Genomic DNA, 13,438 nt, shown 5'->3' on the forward strand with positions numbered 1-13,438 from the left:
GCCGCTGAAACTGCGCGTCCGGAGCCTGTGCTCCACAGCGGGAGAGGCTGCAGCGGTGAGAGGCCCGCGTACCGCAAAAAAAAAAAAAAAAAAAAAAAAAATTGACTAAAACTGAATAAAATTACTGTTTCACTTCCTTAGTCACTAGCCACATTCAAGTGCTTAATAGCCACATTTGGCTAGGTGGTTACTTTATTGAACAGTGCAGATTATAAAATATCAGGGAAAGTTCTAAGGCACAGAACTGCCATAACAGATCAAAAAGAGGAAGGTACCAAAGTTCTCCATTGAGGAAAGGCAGAAGAACAGCTCTTGAGATGAGCCTTGGGGCTTCTCTGGTGGCGCAGTGGTTGAGAGTCCGTCTGCTGATGCAGGGGACACCGGTTCGTGTCCCAGTCCGGGAGGATCCCACATGCCGCGGAGCCGCTGGGCCCGTGAGCCATGGCCGCTGAGCCTGCACGTCCGGAGCCTGTGCCCCGCAACGCGAGAGGCCACAGCAGTGAGAGGCCCAGGTAACACAAAAACAACAAAACAAAACAAAAAAAAGATGAGCCTTGGAGAATGAATGGGTAGGATTTTAACAGGAGAAAATGGAAAGAGTATCCTAGAGAAAGCAATAGTAGGGGAAAATGTGGAGCGGCTGGAAAGGGCAGGGTGTTCAAACCATTTCACATGGTTCAAGCTTTTACAGAAAAGAGGTGAGAGTGGTGAAGTGATGGGTTGAGTGGACTACACCTGGTTTTATTCCCTTTCTCTGCATCCCTCTTTTCCTCCACAGCTGAGGCCACCTGCTTCAGGCCTGTTTTAAGACTGGAGACGCTTAAGACCAACATTCTGGTATTCAGCATCAACACCTGTCTTCCGAGTCTAACCCTTAGGTGGTAGCTCCGTTCTCCTGCCTAGACATCTGCTTTAAATCAATCATGCAACTCAATAACAAAAAAACAAACAACCCAATCCAAAAATGGACAGAAGACCTAAATAGACATTTCTCCAAAGAAGATATACAGACTGCAAACAAACACATGAAAGAATGCTTAACATCATTAATCATTAGAGAAATGCAAATCAAAACTACAATGAGATATCATCTCACACCAGTCAGAATGGCAATCATCAAAAAATCTAGAAACAATAAATGCTGGAGAGGGTGTGGAGAAAAGGGAACACTCTTGCACTGCTGGTGGTAATGTAAATTGATACAGCCACTATGGAGAACAGTATGGAGGTTCCTTAAAAAACTACAAATAGAACTACCATACGACCCCGCAATCCCACTACTGGGCATGTACCCTGAGAAAACCATAATTCAAAAAGAGTCATGTACCAAAATGTTCATTGCAGCTCTATTTACAATAGCCAGGATATGGAAGCAATCTAATAAGGTCCATCAACAGATGAATGGATAAAGAAGATGTGGCACATATATACAATGGAATATTACTCAGCCATAAAAAGAAATGAAATTGAGTTATTTGTAGTGAGGTGGATGGATCTAGAGTCTGTCATACTGAATGAAGTAAGTCAGAAGGAGAAAAACAAATACCGCATGCTAACACATATATATGGAATCTAAGGGGAAAAAAAAGTCATGAAGAACCTAGGGGTAAGATGAGAATAAAGACACAGACCTACTAGAGAATGGACTTGAAGATATGGAGAGGGAGAAGGGTAAGCAGTGACAAAGTGAGAGAGTGGCATGGACATATATACACTACCAAACGTAAAATAGATAGCTAGAGGGAAGCAGCCGCATAGCACAGGGAGATCAGCTCTGTGCTTTGTGACCACCTAGAGGGGTGGGATAGGGAGGGTAGGAGGGAGGGAGATGCAAGAGGGAAGAGATATGGGAACATATGTATATGTATAACTGATTCACTTTGTTGTAAAGCAGAAACTAACACACCATTGTAAAACAGTTATACTCCAATAAAGATGTTAAAAGATAATAATAATAATCCTACATTCAAAAGTAACTTTTAAAAATTTATTCAATTATTTTTGGCTGTGTGGGGTCCTCGTTTCTGTGCGAGGGCTTTCTCTAGTTGTGGCGAGCAGGGGCCACTCTTCATCGCATTGCACGGGCATCTCACTGTCACGGCCTCTCGTTGCGGAGCACAGGCTCCAGACGCGCAGGCTCAGTAGCTGTGGCGCGCAGGCTTAGTTGCTCCACGGCACGTGGGATCTTCCCAGACCAGGGCTCGAACCCATGTCCCCTGCATTGGCAGGCAGATTCTCAACCACTGCGCCACCAGGGAAACCCCAAAAGTAACTTTTTAATTATATTTTTATTGTAGGGGAACATACACGTTAAGACTTCTTTTGTGTGTGTGTGTGGTATGTGGGCCTCTCACTGTTGTGGCCTTTCCCGTTGCAGAGCATAGGCTCCGGATGCGCAGGCTTAGCGGCCATGGCTCACGGGCCCAGCCACTCCGCGGCATGTGGGATATTCCCAGACCGGGGCACAAACCCGTGTCCCCTGCATCGGCAGGCATACTCTCAACCACTGAGCCACCAGGGAAGCCCCAAGACTTCTTGAAATGTACTTTCTCATCTCACTGTCTATAGTCATACTTCTTGAATACCAGGAGCTTCCCCTCGATCTCTCTCTTTTTGTGTCTGCTAACCCAACCCATGTGAGCTACTATCTTTTCCCTACTGCTCTCCCCTCTTCTGTCTCCCTGGCCCCAACACGCTATATACAATGATTCCATCACAACATTTCAGGCATCAAGATGAGTGCATTAAATTTAATCAACATTTTAAAATGCAGCATCAGTATACAACATTTATTTATATTTTACTTTAAGCTTGAATATTCTGCATTTGATAAACAGGTAAAACAAGCTTTAAAGATTAAAAATAAGACAAAACAACTACTTTCCAGAAAAGCCTTTTCAGAATGAAGTTTTTCGGGGCTGCTACTTTAAGTTCTGTAATTAAACAAAGTATATTCCTCAAAGTATTGTCTTTAAGAAAAAGTTCAGATTTAAGTTGACTGAAGTGCTTAATTTTCTCCTCAGATCTACAGAAAGAAAATAAAATTTTCCATGGAAAAAATGATAAACAGCAGTTGAGGAAAATCAACGATTATTGCTAGGTTTGTAAAACTTTGTTACTGAATTTTAATATAGCTTTGTACTTCTAGCTTTGTTACTTATCAGTAATGAAACTTGATCCTCCCAAATTGAACTATTTATTAATCTCCAAACATACTTTTTTGCCATGCCCCTTTACTCAAGCTGTACATATCATGAATACTCTCATTGTTCCTGGTAAACTTCTGTTCCTCTTTCATAGGCCAGCAGAGTTTGTTCACATACCATTTACCATAACCCACGAATCATATGTAATATTATTTGCTTAGTATTTTTTCTTTAAATCAACTCATTTTTTCTTAGAGAAATTTTTTTATACAGAAAATTTTGTTATCACTACTTCACATGGGAAAACCAGTACCATTTGCTATAAATAGCAGGTAACTGTAAAAATAGCAACAAAATTCTAAGTAGATGCTCCCTATTTTGAGCCTGAAGTCTGCTCTCCCTTTGACAAAAAGGCATATGAGCATGTGTTTGAGAGCTGCCACTCCTGGCACCAAGCCAAGAGGTTCTCCCTAATGAGGTCAGACGAATTGGAAAAGGGAATCATTTTTTACCATGGAATTCACAGTTATTTCATGCCATGTCAGAATACCACATGAAGTCATCTTCCATTACTGCCCCATGTGCGTTCCACACTTCAGGAAAAGCTGGCTTAGCTGAAATGAGTTAACACCTTCTCAGAGCTTTCCTTAATTCCACCAATGATGGGGAACCCTCTTCCATAGCACTTTTTCCATACTTATTACACCACACTAATCCTACTTCACTCCATTGCAGTTATTTGTGTACTTGTCCTGGCCCCTTGGCTTTGCAGCAACTTGAAAACACATTATCAGGTTAGATATTGTTTCCATCTCCCACTGTGCTCAATAATAACAACCTGGGCTTCCCTGGTGGCGCAGTGGTTGAGAGTCCACCTGCCGATGCGGGAGACGCGGGTTCGTGCCCCGGTCCGGGAAGATCCCACATACCGCGGAGCGGCTGAGCCCGTGAGCCATGGCCGCTGAGCCTGCGCGTCCGGAGCCTGTGCCCCGCAACGGAGAGGCCACAACAGTGAGAGGCCCACGTACTGCCAAAAAAAAAATAATAATAATAATAATAACAACCTGTACTTAATTGAGCACTGACTCTATGGCGGGGTCTGGCCTGGGTTCTCTTCATGGACTAGCTCATTCAGCGTCACTAGGAGGGCTGAGCTGGGAATTACTATCACATTTATAGGATGTTAGGTTAAGTAGCCTGTCCAAGCTAACACAACCAGTAATTCAGAGAAGCAGGGTGCAAAGTAACAGTTACAGAAGATGTGTAGGTTGATGGAAATGTCTTAGAATTTCTGACTTGAAGTAAAAATATTTTTACCACGTATTACACAAATCTTGATACCAGCCATTTATTCCAGTAATTCTACATGGAATCTTGGTTCTTGCCCACTCCTTCCCCCTTTATTTAAAAAAAATCGGATGGTGGAAGAGTAAGACGCGGAGATCACCTTCCTCATCGCAGATACATCAGAAATACACCTACACGTGGAACTGCTCCTATAGAACACCCACTGAACGCTGGCAGAAGACCTCGGACCTCCCCAAAGGCAAGAAACACCCCCACGTACCTGAGTAGGGCTAAAGAAAAAAGAATAAACAGAGACAAAAGAATAGGGACGGGACCTGCACCAGTGGGAGGGAGCTGTGAAGGAGGAAAGGTTTCCACACACTAGAAGCCCCTTCGCAGGCGGAGACTGCAGGTGGCGGAGGGGGAAGCTTCGGAGCCGCGGAGGAGAGCGCAGCAACAGGGTGGGGAGGGCAAAGCGGAGAGATTCCCACACGGAGGATCGGTGCCGACCAGCACTCACCTGCCCGAGAGGCTTGTCTGCTCACCCGCCGGGGTGGGCGGGGGCTGGGAGCTCAGGCTCGGGCTTCGGTCAGATCGCAGGGAGAGGACTGGGGTTGGCAGAGTGAAAACAGCCTGAAGGAGTTAGTGCACCACGGCTAGCCGGGAGGGAGTCCGAGAGAAGTCTGGTGCTGCCGAAGTGGCAAGAGACCTTTTCTTCCCTCTTGGCTTCCTGGGGCGCGAGGAGAGGGGATTAAGCGCACCGCGTAAAGGAGATCCAGAAACAGGCGTGAGCCTGGCTGTCGGCGCGGACACCAGAGACGGGTGTGGAACGCTAGGGTTGCTGCTGCCGCCACCAAGAGGCCTGTGTGCGAGCACAGGTCACTCACCACACCTCCCCTCCCGGGAGCCTGTGCAGCCCGCCACTGCCGGCGTCCCGGGATCCAGGGACAGCTTCCCTGGGAGAACGCGCGGCGTGCCTCGGGCCAGTGCAGCGTCACGCCGGCCTCTGCTGCTGCAGGCTCGCCCCCGCACCCGTGCCCCTCCCTCCCCCCGGCCTGAGTGAGCCAGAGCCCCCGAATCAGCTGCTCCTTTAACCCCATCCTGTCTGAGCGAAGAGCAGACGCCCTCGGACGACCTACGCGCAGAGGTGGGGCCAAGTCCAAAGCTGAACCCCAGGAGCTGTGCGAACAAAGAGGAGAGGGGGAGGTCTCTCCCAGCAGGCTCAGAAGCTAAGGATTAAAGCTCCACAATCAACTTGAAGTGCCCTGCATCTGTGGAAAACCTGAATAGACAGCAAAATATCCCAAGTTGAGGAGGTGGACTTTGGGAGCAAGATATATTACTATTTTCCCCTTTTTTTCTTTTTGTGAGTGTGTATGTGTATGCTGCTGTGTGAGATTTTATCTGTATAGCTTTGCTTTCACCATTTGTCCTAGGTTTCTGATCGACCCATATTTTTTTTAAATTTTTCTTCTTAATAATTATTTTTTATTTTAATAACTATATTTTATCCAACTTCATTTTGTCTTCTTCCTTTCTTTCTTCCTTCCTTTCTACCTCCTTCCTTCATTTCTTCCTTCCTTCCTTTCTCCCTTCCTTCCTCCCTTCCTCTCTTCCTCCCTTCCTTCCTTCCTTTCTTCCTCCCTTTCTTCCTCCCTTTCTTCCTCCCTTCCTTCCTTTCTTCCTTCCTTCCTTCCATTCTTTCCTTTCTATTATTTCTCCCTTTTATTTTGAGCCGTGTGGATTAAAGGCTCTTAGCGCTCCAACCAGGCGTCAGGGCTGTGTCTCTGAGGTGGGAGAACCAACCTAAGGACACAGGCCCACAAGAGACCTCCCAGCTCCACGTAATATCAAATGGCGAAAATCTCCCAGAGATCTCCATCTCAACACCAAGACCCAGCTTCATTCAAGGACCAGCAACATACAGTGCTGGACACCCTATGCCCAACAAATAGGAAGACAGGACTACAGCCCCAACCATTAGCAGAGAGGCTGCCTAAAATCATAATAAGGCTACCAACATCCCCAAACACACCACCAAATGTGGACCTGCCCACCAGAAAGACAAGATCCAGCCTCATCGACCAGAACAGAGGCACTAGTCCCCCCAACCAGGAAACCTACTCAACCCACTGAACCAACCTTAGCCACTGGGGACAGTCACCAAAAACAACAGGACCTACGAACCTGCAGCCTGAAAAAAGGAGACCCCAAACACAGTAAGATAAGCAAAATAAGAAGACAGAAAAACACACAGCAGATAAAGTAGCAAGATAAAAACACACCAGACCTAACAAATGAAGAGGACATAGGCAGTCTACCTGAAAAAGAATTCAGAATAATGATAGTAAAGATGATCCAAAATCTTGGAAATAGAATAGACAAAATGCAAGAAACAGTTAACAAGGACCTAGAAGAACTAAGGAGGAAGCAAGCAACATGAACAACACAATAAATGAAATTAAAAATACTCTAGATGGGATCAATAGCAGAATAACTGAGGCAGAAGAACGGATAAGTGACCTGGAAGATAAAATAGTGGAAATAACTACTGCAGAGAAGAAGAAAGAAAAAATAATGAAAAGAACTGAGGACAGTCTCAGAGACCTCTGGGACAACATTAAACGCACCAACATTCTAATTATAGGGGTCCCAGAAGAAGAAGAGAAAAAGAAAGGGACAGAAAATATTTGAAGAGATTATAGTTGAAAACTTCCCTAATATGGGAAAGGAAATAGTCAATCAAGTCCAAGAAGCACAGAGAGTCCCATACAGGATAAATCCAAGGAGAAACACGCCAAGACACATATTAATCAAACTATCAAAAATTAAATACAAAGAAAACATATTAAAAGCAGCAAGGGAAAAACAACAAAAGACACACAAGGGAATCCCCATAAGATTAACAGCTGATCTTTCAGCAGAAACTCTGCAAGCCAGAAGGGAGTGTCAGGACATATTTAAAGTGATAAAGGAGAAAAACCTACAGCCAAGATTACTCTACCCAGCAAGGATCTCATTCAGATTTGATGGAGAAATTAGAACCTTTACAGACAAGCAAAAGCTGAGAGAGCTCAGCACCACCAAACTAGCTTTACAACAAATGCTAAAGGAACTTCTCTAGGCAAGAAACACAAGAGAAGGAAAAGACCTACAAGAACAAACCTGAAACAAGTAAATGGTAATAGGAACATACATATTGACAATTACCTTAAATGTAAATGGATTAAATGCTCCCACCAAAAGACACAGACTGGCTGAATGGATACAAAAACAAGACCCATATATATGCTGTCTACAAGAGACCCACTTCAGACCTAGGGACACATACAGACTGAAAGTGAGGGGATGGAAAAAGATATTCCATGCAAATGGAAATCAGAAGAAAGCTGGAGTAGCAATTCTCATATCAGACAAAATATGACTTTAAAATAAAAACTATTACAAGAGACAAAGAAGGACACTACATAATGATCAAGGGATCAATCCATGAAGAAGATATAACAATTGTAAATATTTATGCCCCTAACATAGGAGCACCTCAATACATAAGGCAAATACTAACAGCCATAAAAGGGGAGATCAACAGTAACACAATCATTATAGGGGACTTTAACACCCCACTTTCACGAATGAACAGATCATCCAAAATGAAAATAAATAAGGAAACACAAGCTTTAAATGATACATTACAGAAGATGGACTTAATTGATATTTATAGGACATTCCATCCAAAAACAACAGAATACACAATTTCTCAAGTGCTCATGGAATATTCTCCAGGATAGATCATATCTTGCGTCACAAATCTAGCCTTGGTAAATTTAAGAAAATTGAAATAGTATCAAGTATCTTTTCCGACCACAAAGCTATGAGACTAGATATTAATTACAGGAAAAGATCTGTAAAAAATACAAACACATGGAGGCTAAACAATACACTATTTAATAATGAAGTGATCACTGAAGAAATCAAAGAGGAAATCAAAAAATACTTAGAAACAAATGACAATGGAGGCATGACAACCCAAAACCTATGGGATGCAGCAAAAGCAGTTCTAAGAGGGAAGTTTATATCAATACAGTCCTACCTTAAGAAACAGGAAACATCTCGAATAAACAACCTAACTTTGCATCTAAAGCAATTAGAGAAAGAAGAACAAAAAAACCCCCAAATTTAGCAGAAGGAAAGAAATCATAAAGATCAGATCAGAAATAAATGAAAAAGAAATGAAGGAGGGCTTCCATGGTGGCGCAGTGGTTGCGAGTCCGCCTGCCGATGCAGGAGACACGGGTTCGTGCCCTGGTCCAGGAAGATCCCACATGCCGAGGAGCAACGGGGCCCATGAGCCATGGAGGCTGGGCCTGCTCGTCTGGAGCCTGTGCTCCGCAGCGGGACAGGCCACAATAGTGAGAGGCCCGCGTACTGCAAAAAAAAAAAAAAAGTAAGAAATAAATGTAGGAAACAATAGCAAACATCAATAAAACTAAAAGCTGGTTCTTTGAGAAAATAAATAAAATTGATAAACCATTAGCCAGACTCATCAAGAAAAAAAGGGAGAAGACTAAAATCAATATAATTAGAAATGAAAAAGGAGACGTAACAGCTGACACTGCAGAAATACAAAAGATTATTAGAGATTACTACAAGCAACTGTATACCAATAAAATGGACAACCTGGAAGAAATGGACAAATTCTTAGAAATGCTCAACCTGCCGAGACTGAACCAGAAAGGAATAGATAATGTGAACAGACCAATCACAAGCACTGAAATTGAAACTGTGATTAAATATCTTCCAACAAACAAAAGCCCAGGACCAGATGGCTTCACAGGCGAATTCTATCAAACATTTAGAGAAGAGCTAACACCTATCCTTCTCAAACTCTTCCAAAAGATAGCAGAGGGAGGAACACTCCCAAACTCGTTCTATGAGGCCACCATCACCCTGATACCAAAACCAGACAAAGACATCACAAAAAAAGAAAACTACAGGCCAATATCACTGATGAACATAGATGCAAAAATCCTCAACAAAATACTAGCAAACAGAATCCAACAGCACATTAAAAGGATCATACACCATGATCAAGTGGGGTTAATTCCAGGAATGCAAGGATTCTTCAATATACGCAAATCAATCACCGTGATACACCATATCAACAAACAGAAGAAGAAAAACTATATGATCATCTCAATAGATGCAGGAAAAGCTTTTGACAAAATTCAACACCCATTTACGGTAAAAATGCTGCAGAAAGTAGGCATAGAGGGAACTTTCCTCAATATAATAAAGGCAATATATGACAAACCCACAGCCAGCATCGTTCTCAATGGTGAAAAACTGAAACCATTTCCACTAAGATCAGGAACAATACAAGGTTGCCCACTCTCACCACTCTTATTCAACCTAGTTTTGGAAGTTCTAGCAATAGCAATCAGAGAAGAAAAAGAAATAAAAGGAATCCAAATCGGAAAAGAAGAAGTAAAGCTGTCACTGTTTGCAGATGACATGATACTATACATAGAGAATCCTAAGGATGCTACCAGAAAACTACTAGAGCTAATCAATGAATTTGGTAAAGTAGCAGGATACAACATTAATGCACAGAAATCTCTGGCATTCTTATACACTAAAGATGAAAAATCTGAGTGTGAAATTAAGAAAACACTCCCATTTACCATTGCAACAAAAAGAATAAAATATCTAGGAATAAACTTACCTAAGGAGACAAAAGACCTGTATGCAGAAAACTATAAGACAATGATGAAAGAAATTAAAGATGATACAAATAGGTGGAGAAATGTACCACATTCTTGGATTGGAAGAATCAACATTGTGAAAATGACTACTACCCAAAGCAATCTACAGATTCAATGCAATCCCTATCAAACTACCACTGGCATTTTTAACAGAACTAGAACAAAAAATTTTACAATTTGTATGGAAACACAAAAGACCCCGAATAGCCAAAGCAATCTTGAGAACGAAAAATGGAGCTGGAGGAATCAGGCTCCCTGACTTCAGACTATACTACAAGGCTACAGTAATCAAGACAGTATGGTACTGGCACAAAAACAGAAATATAGATCAATGGAACAGGATAGAAAGCCCAGAGATAAAGCCACACACATATGGTCACCTTATCTTTGATGAAGGAGGGAAGGCTATACAATGGAGAAAAGACAGCCTCTTCAATAAGTGGTGCTGGGAAAACTGGACAGGTACATGTAAAAGTATGAAATTAGAATACTCCCTAACACCATACACAAAAATAAACTCAAAATGGGTTAAAGACCTACATGTAAGGCCAGACACTATCAAACTCTTAGAGGAAAACATAGGCAGAACACTCTATGACATAAATCACAGCAAGATCCTTTTTGACCCACCTCCTAGAGAAATGGAAATAAAAACAAAAATAAACAAATGGGACCTAATGAAACTTAAAAGCTTTTGCACAGCAAAGGATATCATAAACAAGATCAAAAGACAACCCTCAGAATGGGAGATAATATTTGCAAATGAAGCAACTGACAAAAGATTAATATCCAAGATTTATAAGCAACTCATGCAGCTCAATAACAAAAAAACAAACAACCCAATCCAAAAATGGGCAGAAGAACTAAATAGACATTTCTCCAAAGAAGATATACAGACTGCAAACAAACACATGAAAGAATGCTCAACATCATTAATCATTAGAGAAATGCAAATCAAAACTACAATGAGATATCATCTCACACTGGTCAGAATGGCAATCATCAAAAAATCTACAAACAGTAAATGCTGGAGAGGGTGTGGAGAAAAGGGAACACTCTTGCACTGCTGGTGGGAATGTAACCTGATACAGCCACTATGGAGAACAGTATGGAGGTTCCTTAAAAAACTACAAATAGAACTACCATATGACCCCGCAATCCCACTACTGGGCATATACCCTGAGAAAACCATAATTCAAAAAGAGTCATGTACCAAAATGTTCATTGCAGCTGTATTTACGATAGCCAGGACATGGAAGCAACCTAAGTGTCCATCAACAGATGAATGGATAAAGAAGATGTGGCACATATATACAGTGGAATATTACTCAGCCATGAAAAGAAATGAAACTGAGTTATTTGTAATGAGTTGGATAGACCTGGAGTCTGTCATACAGAGTGAAGTAAGTCAGAAGGAGAAAAACAAATACCATATGCTAACACATATATATGGTATCGAAGAAAAAAAAATGTCATGAAGAGATTCGTGGTAGGATGGGAATAAAACACAGACCTACTAGAGCATGGACCTGAGGATATGGGGAGGGAGAAGGGTAAGCTGTGACGAAGTGAGAGAGTGGCATGGACATATATACAGTACCAAATGTAAAATAGATAGCTATAGGGAAGCAGCCTCATAGCACAGGGAGATCAGCTCTGTGCTTTGTGACCACCTAGAGGGGTGGGATAGGGAGGGTGGGAGGGAGGGAGATGCAAGAGGGAAGAGATATGGGAACATATGTATGTGTATAACTGATTCACTTTATTGTAAAGCAGAAACTAATACACAATTGTAAAACAGTTATACTCCAATAAAGATGTTAAAAAAATAAGAAATTTAAAAATTAAAAAATCTAAGATGCTCTCCTCTATGCAATCAATGAACCTCTCTTATTAATGCAAAAATTAAAACTTCCTGAAAAACAGTCTCTTTTCTAGTGGAGATACTGGAGGAGATGATTGTTAAGAATTCAGTCTTAGTCATCAAAAAGACCACAAATAACAAATGTTGGCAAGGATGTGGAAAAAAAGGGAACCTCTGTTCACTGTTAGTGGGACTGTAAATTGGGACAGCCACTATGGAAAACATTGTAGAGGTTTCTCAAAAAACTAAAAATAGAACTACCATATGACCCAGCAATTTCACTCCTGGGTACTTATGTGAAAAAAATGAAAACACTAATTCGAAGAGATATGCACCCCAGTGTTCATAGCAGCATTATTTACAATGACCAACATATGTAAGCAACCTAAGTACCCATCAGCAGATGAATGGATAAAGAAGGTGTGGTATATATACACAATGGAATACTACTCAGCCATAAAAAGGAATGAAATTTTGTCTTTTGCAACAACATGGATGGACTTGGAGGGCATTATACTAATTGAAATAAGTCATATAGAAAAAGGCAAATACTGTATGATATCACATATATGTGGAATCTAAAAAACACAACAAACTAGTGAATATAACTAAAAAGAAACAGACTCACAGATCTAGAAAACAAATTAGTAGTTACCAGTGAAGAGAGGGAAGGGGAGAGGGGCAAGCTGGAGGTAGGGCATTAAGAGGTACAAACTACTATATATAAAATAAATAGGGGGACTTCCCTGGTGGTTCAGTAGTTAAGAATCCACCTGCCAATGCAGAGGACATGGGTTCAAACACTGGCCTGGAAGATCCCACATGCCATGGAGCAACTAAGCCCGTGCACCACAACTACTGAGCCTGCGCTCTAGAGCCTGAAAGCCACAACTGCTGAGCCCAAGTGCCACAGCTACTGAAGCCTGTGCGCCTGGAGCCCATGCTCCGCAACAAGAGAAGCCACTTCAATGAGAAGCCCGCACACCGCAATGAAGAGTAGCCCCCGCTCGCCACAACTAGAGAAAGCCCGCACACAGCAACAAAGACCCAACGCAGCCAAAAATCAATCAATCAATCAATAAATTTATAAAAAATAAAATAAAATATATAGGGACTTCCCTGGTGGTCCAGTGGGTAAGACGCCACGCTCCCAATGCAGGGGTCCCGGACTTGATCCCTGGTCGGGGAACTAGATCCCGCATGCATGCCACAACTAAGAGTTCTCGTGCCACAATTAAGAGTCTGCATGCCATGACTAAGAAGTCTGCATGCTGCAACTAAAAGATCCCACGTGCCTCAACTAAGACCCAGTGCAGGGGCTTCCCTGGTGGTGCAGTGGTTGGCAGTCCGCCTGCCGATGCAGGGGACACGGGTTGGTG

At 42.3% G+C, this 13,438-nt stretch overlaps 2 protein-coding genes across 2 annotated transcripts in view; one reads left to right on the forward strand and one right to left on the reverse strand.

Moving 5' to 3' along the window:
* XPOT (exportin for tRNA) overlaps positions 1 to 13,438 on the forward strand; it is a 154,353-nt gene that overhangs the window by 60,002 nt on the left and 80,913 nt on the right. The gene's annotated exons all lie outside the window — the stretch shown is intronic.
* The window catches only part of C12H12orf56 (chromosome 12 C12orf56 homolog), a 73,761-nt gene that overhangs the window by 26,553 nt on the left and 33,770 nt on the right, over positions 1 to 13,438 (reverse strand). Inside the window, 1 exon segment of the mRNA XM_067010623.1 lies at positions 2,881 to 3,025. Within this exon segment, the coding sequence (XP_066866724.1) occupies positions 2,881 to 3,025 (145 nt within the window).

Source organism: Kogia breviceps, chromosome 12, assembly GCF_026419965.1.
Source record: "Kogia breviceps isolate mKogBre1 chromosome 12, mKogBre1 haplotype 1, whole genome shotgun sequence".
In the NCBI taxonomy this organism is placed as follows: domain Eukaryota; kingdom Metazoa; phylum Chordata; class Mammalia; order Artiodactyla; family Physeteridae; genus Kogia; species Kogia breviceps.